This window comes from Atta cephalotes (assembly GCF_000143395.1).
Source record: "Atta cephalotes unplaced genomic scaffold scaffold00089, whole genome shotgun sequence".
In the NCBI taxonomy this organism is placed as follows: domain Eukaryota; kingdom Metazoa; phylum Arthropoda; class Insecta; order Hymenoptera; family Formicidae; genus Atta; species Atta cephalotes.
In genome coordinates, this window is record NW_012130153.1 from 261601 (window position 1) to 269616 (window position 8016).

General features: G+C 38.1%; 1 protein-coding gene across 1 annotated transcript in view; it reads left to right on the forward strand.

The window, feature by feature from the left end:
* The window catches only part of LOC105624800 (LIM domain-binding protein 1-A-like), a 106938-nt gene extending 99617 nt beyond the window's left edge, over positions 1-7321 (forward strand). Inside the window, exons 3-9 of the mRNA XM_012206150.1 lie at positions 1081-1183; positions 2631-2803; positions 3249-3452; positions 5387-5519; positions 6371-6495; positions 6604-6846; positions 7220-7321. Coding sequence (XP_012061540.1) covers positions 1081-1183; positions 2631-2803; positions 3249-3452; positions 5387-5519; positions 6371-6495; positions 6604-6846; positions 7220-7321 — 1083 coding nt within the window. The remainder of the gene's footprint in view (positions 1-1080; positions 1184-2630; positions 2804-3248; positions 3453-5386; positions 5520-6370; positions 6496-6603; positions 6847-7219) is intronic.
* The last annotated feature ends 695 nt before the right edge of the window (positions 7322-8016 follow it).

Genomic DNA, 8016 nt, shown 5'->3' on the forward strand with positions numbered 1-8016 from the left:
ACTTTACTTACTAGTAAAGTAACGTAAGTTAGTAAGTTAGTCGTTGTAAGTTAGTCCTACCGAACGACAGTTATTAGTATACATACACATACACACACACACACACACACACACACACACACACACACACACACAACTGGCAAAGGCAGTATATGTGAAAGAATCTTTTTCAGGCGACGAGATAAAAAATAATATTGTATATATATTATTTTGTACAAATTCTATCACACATAATGCACATCTGTTTTAGATTGAGTTCATTTTTCTAAAGTTCGTCAGATTGCGCATCGGAAATTGAGAATTATGAATTTAAGATTAAAATTTAACCAATCAGATAATTTTATTTTTAATCCGTTTCATTTTAATTGGTTGAATTCTAATCTTCAATTCGTAATTCTCAATCTCCAATGCATAGTTTGATACGGGTTCAAGATTTATCGAACGAACAATCTCAGTCGATAACGGAGTAGCAATTCATGATGCCCGCAGCCTTCTCCGAAATCGCGGTCGTTACAAAAGCGACTGATGACGGCGGTTTTTCGCGTGTAAGAAAAGCCGACGAGAGACCACACGCGGGAAAATAATAACAAGAGGAGTGCCTGCGGGGTTTAGGTGTAGGTGGACCAGGCAGGGAGACGAAGGGAGATAGTGGAGGATGCATAATTGAATGAAAGCGTGGCGAACAGAGCCAAGGGGTAGTTCCTACGACTGGGAGGGGGTGGAATGCTATAATTTCAAGCCAGACAGTCATGCGTTATTCAGCGTTGAGGTACAAGCTCTCGTTCTCTCTCTCTCTCTCTCTCTCTCTCTCATCTTTGCATTTTCTATACGATTCTCTGAAAGGGAGAAAGTACCGTTCTCTTCTCTCCTTTTCATTTTGTCGCACTTTGAGATCTCCATTCTTTGCCTAATTCTTGATCGTTTTCTTGATTCGTTATCCATTAGCGTTTCTAATTCGTAACTTGTGAAATAAATTGATGTGATAATAATCATTACAATGACATCGAAATATGTCGAAGACAAAATTCGCAAAATCCTTATAGCATTCAAACTATTCTTTTCTCTGTTTATTATATTCAGGATAGTGACAACATCTGGTGGGAGTCCTTTGCAAATGAGTTCTTCGAAGAAGATGCCACCCTCACCCTCCATGTCTGCTTGGAAGATGGACCGAAAAGATATTGTGAGTACCACCTATTATTTGATCCCAATTTACCTTTCAATCGGCAGTGCAAATTCGGAAAGAAACGTTTAAAAATTGTTATACGTAATAAAATTAGGCAGAACCTAATACATTATCTAATACATTACTAATCTATTACATTTTACTTCTTGCTAATATTATATTGTACGGAATTTTATTTTTAATTAATAAGAAAGAAAGTTGGTTTCTTTCGGCTCGTAAATCATATCTAACTCAAGAATCTGTCACTATAAATCTGTCACTATAAATAACGCACGAAAGAACGTGACGTTTTTTTCATCTAAAAATTTAGTTATTATTACTGATCTGAAAACAATTTTGATAGTTTCAAAATTGTTTTCATCAGATCAGTACCTGGCTAAATTTTTAGATACAACATTGAACTATCAAAATAATTACTAGCTCAGAAACTTGCTAGAATATCAAAATTTTTTCAGCATTGCTCATTACAAATAATTATTTTGATGATCCAATAAAATTACTTCCAGATCCGTATCTAATTAAATTTTTAGATATTTCATCAAAATCTTCATTCTTTCTGTGTGTATGAATAATACAGTACACGAGTGAAGTATCTTTATTTTCATGAAAGGAAAAGAAATTGCAAAATGAAAAGATTGAATTGCAAGCACACATTTTTTTAGAAGCAAAATGATAAACTGTGGAGTGGAGTTTCTATGATATCGCATATGCTTCTGCATTTAATGTGATCGATTTTCTCCAGATAATTTCCGCGAGATAATTCCTTACATCTTTGCGATATCACGGTTCACACATTGTCACTGATACTTAATCGTTGCCAAGCTCGTACGGTGCCACCTCTGTTCTAAATAATGACGTGCCACCGCGCGGCAATCTTGCAGTCGGTGGATTTTAATGTCTGTTCCGCACCACCGTCTCGAAAATATACGACGACAATGTGATTACATGTCGTGTGGATACATGTCGTCGTCATCCGAGTATAAATGACAAGGCATCTGCGCAATAAGATGCGCTGGAACGACCGAACGAGTCCGGTGATGCAAAATACGTTTTGCAATTAAAGAGAAAAATAAAGATATTTTTCATTTGTATGTTTGTCCGCCAATGTGTTATGTTTCGGATTTTATATTTACGTCGCTTCTTCATAAAATTTTATTCGTTCTTCGTGACAGTTTGTTATAAAATTAAACATTTTTGAAAATTAGACGCGACAGTTTGTTGTAGAATTAAACATTAAAATTTAAATGTGACAGTTTACTTTATTTAGTCATTCGCGAAGATACCAATTTTGCAGAAGTGTATGTTATCGCGGAGAATTATATTGTGCCCAACATAGAGCAACATCGACCGATTTAAGAGAGCTGTCGATTTTAATCGTCACTTTGCTTTCCTCGCAACGTGTTCATTGTATTTGTTTCTAATCGTTTCCATTTTATCCTTTCAGCGATAGGAAGGACGTTAATACCCAGGTACTTCCGTTCGATATTTGATGGTGGAGTAACGGAACTTTACTATACTTTGAGGAATCAGAAGGAATCGTTTCACAACACCAGCATAACGCTGGACTGTGATCAGTGCACAATGGTTACGCAGTATGGAAAGCCGATGTACACTAAGGTACGAATATTCTACAGAATTTATTGCACTTGTAGTAGAAAACTATACGTTTCAGATTATCAATATTTATGTATTTAATTGTTGAGTTAAACAAAAATAACTACAATGATTGAAATAGATAAAAAAAAAAATAGATACGATACAATATACAAATGACTAGAAAAATTTATATAATATATACTTTTAATATATAGATTATGTCATTATAAAAACTGAATGCTGATATTCTGAGTTGGTACAATTAAAAAAGTCAATTGTTCTTTTCTTGAAAAAAAAAAAAGAGATATCATAAAGATAGGAAGGATTAAAGTTTAATTGGATCTCTGTAATTTCTGTAAAACTGTTTCCTAGCAGGAAGCTTAAGTCCTGCGAACTCTCTTCGGGGCAAAATCAAGCACCCTCGAAATAGCCGAAGCGAGTATTGTCATTCGAAAACTTATTTTAGGTGTTAACGGAGGGTAGGTTAATATTGGAGTTCACCTTCGACGATCTCATGAGGATAAAGTCGTGGCATATGTCGGTGAGGACGCATCGGGAACTGGTTCCGAGGAGCGTTGTCAGTATGCAGCAGGACCCGACAATGCTTGAGCAGATTAGCAAAAACATCACTAGGCAGGGCATGTCCAACTTCACTCTCAACTACCTTAGAGTACGTATCTTCCGTACTGCGCTGTCTTAATTTTATGTTGATGCATCAGTGCCAGATTGGCCGCATTTTAAGTGAATGGAAATTTTCTTGTTTTATTAACCTGGGAAAAATCACTTAATTTTTTTCACGATCACCTATGATTTTTACACTCCAATTATGTCACTATTATTAATTGTATATTTTGATTATTTTACAATGTATTAGTATTTGAGTTTATTATACATTGTATATTTACTTTTATGATTTCTGAAAAAGATAAGAAGAAATAAAAAAAATAGATATAAATTATTAATCAGTACAAAAAACTGAATTACTAAGCTTTATTTTCTTGCTACTGGGTGTAAAATCATCTCAATGTCTGTATTCTGTAACTTTTTTAATCTACTACAATTAGTTATACTGCCATTTGTGCAGTTGTTTTATTTATCACATATAATACATATAATACATGTCAATGATATAATGATATCGACACTGTCATTAAGAGTTACAAAATACATAGTTGAGTATTCCGGGTTAAACTTTTTTGACGATAAAAATCGTTAGCAAAGCGATTGAGTTCAAAAGACAAAAATAGATAAAAGGTATAAATTATGTGTTTTTTTTATTAAGTTTGATATAAATGAACGCAAAGACTTTTAGAACAAATATTTAGACCACAAATTTGGAGTAAAAAGAAAAAATACATTATGCATAAGTACATGCTCATTTAGATAAAAGTGTGCGAATCATTGTACATGCGAAAACACGAGGAAGGGACATTATGTTGTATATTGCTTTATAACGGAAAAAAATATCGACCGCGACATAGTACTTAGTTAGAAAATTATATTGCAGCAAGGTGTGTCGATGCGGGGCTAGATCGGAACACGGCGTATTCCTGTCTTCTCGAAAGTATCTCCGGCTATCCGGGTTACGAACCACCTTCTTTCCGCGCTCGGAAGCGCTTTCACCGGGGGAGGGGGACGACCGTGCATTCCGCGTGTATCGTCTCGAGTCAGTTGAAAAGCCCGTCGATTGTTACGTCGGGAAAAGTCCTCGCCCATTGTTGAACTGGTATACGATGTTCGGAAACGCGTAGGAACCGTCTCGAATAATTTCTCCTCGCGGGTGAAAACTCGCCAACGATGAAAATAGGCTTCAGTTGATTTATGGATAGATGAATATATCGTCATCGCGCAGAATTCCAGTTGTTCCTTAAAATGTGATTAGTTATACTCACCTTTTATACTTGCCGCTACTTTAACGTGATGCAACGATATTATTCACTGTATAGAAAATATATAGAACGCAAATATAATTCCCGAAAATATATACAAAACGAATCGGCAGAAATAAAAAAAATTTATATATTTTCTATGAGCTTTCAAAGAAGTTGTTTTGTTAATTTGCATTAAATATTTTATTAGAATGTTATCAAAATTTCTAGGAACCATCTAAAAAAGTTTTTGTTATATACAATATTTGTTCATACATTCAAGTTTAATCCTCCGGAGCTAATGATCGGTCTGTTAGAGGAAAGAGGACCCACCCAATTATAAATCTTTGTCAGAAATGTCAAATAATTTATTCTTTATGTTATCTGCAAGTTCGCATTATTTTTATTGAAATAAATTTAGAAATTTATTCTTTTTTATACTAATTATATTATTTTAGTTCGAAATTAGTTCCTTTTAATTAACATAAATTGAATAAAGTATTATTAGCACTAAAACTCGCCTTGACTAAATATGGCTCTCTTCTTTAATTTGTATTGAACATTTCTCGTCCATTTTTACTTATATGTTTAAATTAAATGAATTTTACAGACACAGTGTCGAATCAATAACTATGTTGGCGTTAGCTCCGGACGGTTAAAAGAACACTATCAAAATTGAATTTATAACTTGATTTAATAATCTTTCATTAGAAACTATACGACGATTCTTTTACAGTTATGCGTGATTCTGGAGCCGATGCAGGAACTGATGTCGAGGCACAAGGCGTATGCGTTGTCACCTCGTGATTGTTTGAAGACGACCTTGTTCCAGAAATGGCAGAGGATAGTTGCCCCGCCGGGTAAGAGAGGTAGACGAACAGTTGCTTTACATGAGAAGCACCAGCCAGTGAAGCCGAACGGCCATTCGATCCTAGTAGACAATGTGAAATCGGTTTTTGCTATTCGCGGAACGACGCACTGTTCGTTGTTAATTTTCTTTACCGCTTTATCGAAATTCTTGGTTCCATCGGTTTTTTCTTATCAAGCGTGAAACTTGATGATCTTATTCGAAATCTTCTAGCAATTAGATGGACTTTTCTATTAATAGTCTTGTGTCGCTTGCTTCATTGATCGAATTTAATTCAAACATTTAAATTATTTTATGAAATTATATTTAAGGATTACTATTTAAGAGCATTACTATGATTGAATTCTCTATTTCCTTTTAATTGTATATATATTAATTGTATATACATTAATAGCATTGATTCGCTTATATTATTTGCGAGACATGGCTTTTAGTATCAGCTTATCGCCCATCTTTATCGTGCTTGTGCGTGCACCGCGTTTTCCATTTCACTTGCGATTTTGTATATAGCTCATATATATATTTACCCGATGTTCATTTAAACTTGATAAAACCGTGGAACCAAGCATATAAAATACCAAATAATATATTGCCAAACGTGTTTCTCTGTAAACATCGCTTGAGAGTGCAAAGTAGCTCGTGGGAGAAAGATAGAAATAAACCTGACACATATCTATGTGTTTGTCTATTAATGCATGCTTGTGCTTGTGCGTGTCAGAGACCTTTGATAATGAGAAAGGTCCACAGCTGGGTAGTGCTCTTAAGTTTATCAGTGTGTAGATACACACGTGGCCGAATATGGCCAACGAATGCACGCAGCGTCGTGTTCACGACGATTTCCTTCTTTTCCAGAGTCTCAACGACCGGCTAGTAAAAGAAGAAAGCGGAAGGGCAGTACATCCGGACCGGGCAACAATGCACCTCCTGCGCCCAGCAAGAAGCGTTCACCAGGGCCAAATTTTTCTCTAGCATCGCAGGTAAATTTTTCGATTTGTTTTCTCAATGAAGCAGCACATCGTCGATCATGCAACAAAGTCAAAAAAGCAGGCTAAAGGTTGACTAAATGTTTTTTTACTTTCATGTAGGATGTGATGGTCGTGGGTGAGCCTTCTTTGATGGGTGGTGAATTCGGGGATGAGGACGAACGATTAATTACAAGGTTGGAAAATACGCAGTACGATGCCGCAAATAATCTGGATCCTCATAGTCATGATGCATCTGGTGGACCACCGCCACATCCTCATCAGTTCCACTCGGAACCAACACCGGGTAATTCTTGGCCACCAGATCGTGGTCCTGGTCCACCACAAGGAGGTCCTGGTAATCAGGTAATCATCTTTCTACAGCAAATCAAAAATTTTAGATTAAAAAATGTGCCTACACCCGCATAATTTATTTGAAGAGCTCTAGATATGCAACAAGTCTAAAATTTTGCTGAATTAGTTGAACTAATTTATGAAAATAACTGATATCAGATATTGAAACTATTACTTGAGTTCTGAATTTGGAGATTGATGTCATTATTCGGTTGATATCTCGGAAAAACCAATACTAAAGATGCTCAACTCAACAGAAGATTAAAGAAAAGAAAAATAAAGTTTAAGGAAAAGGTATTGACTTTAGAATACTATTCAGAGAGCATCATATAAGTAATGTGATTCTAATATTATGTCTTGCATGTGTGTGTATGTACTACTTCAGGGAGTTCAAGGTGGTCAAGCGGGTGCGGCTGCAGGTGTACAGGGAACGCAGGATGCCAGTCAACAGCAGCAAGACAAGAAGAGCCCCGCGGTGAGCCAGTGAGGCCAGGAGTCCCCGCGCCCCCCCACCAGGGGGCGACGGGGGCGCAGGCCCAAGAACGTGGCTCCCTAGCGGGGCGAGAATCCTAGCCTCCCCACTGCCGCCGCCTATTTAGCCTCCGCAGCCGGCTCCATGACTGGCAGGTTGTCGTCGCACGTCGGCATGCTTCCGACGCTGGCCTGTCAGCCCGGCTTGCCAGCAGCAGCAGCAGCAGCAGCAGCAGCAGCAGCAGCACCAGGTCACCATCATCCGGAGCAGCATCCGCAATTGGGTCATGTGGCCGCCGCCGCCGCCGCCGCCGCCGCTGCCGCCGCCTCGATGGGCATGGAGTCCTCGGAACTGATGGCGGTGGCTCATTACCAGGCGCAACAACTGCAACGGCAGTTGTTGGCCGAGCAGTCAGGTCCGGGCACCACGATGCTGCCGCCTACGTCTGCTCAGCCTACTGGTGGAGGCTTGATGCAGCCGCAGGGACTCCAAGGGCAGCAGCCGGGCCAACTTCAGCCGGGTCAGGACCCGCTACAGAGCTTGGTGCAGCAATTACTCTGTCTACAACAGATAGAGTATTTCCTCGCGCAGCGCGGTCACAAATGATTACACTTAATCATAACCATAATAGGGATTATTTCGTGCGGGAGAATGAGAGGATCGGACCATAATAACAACGTTTGGGACTCGATGCGAGCGGGAAACGTGTT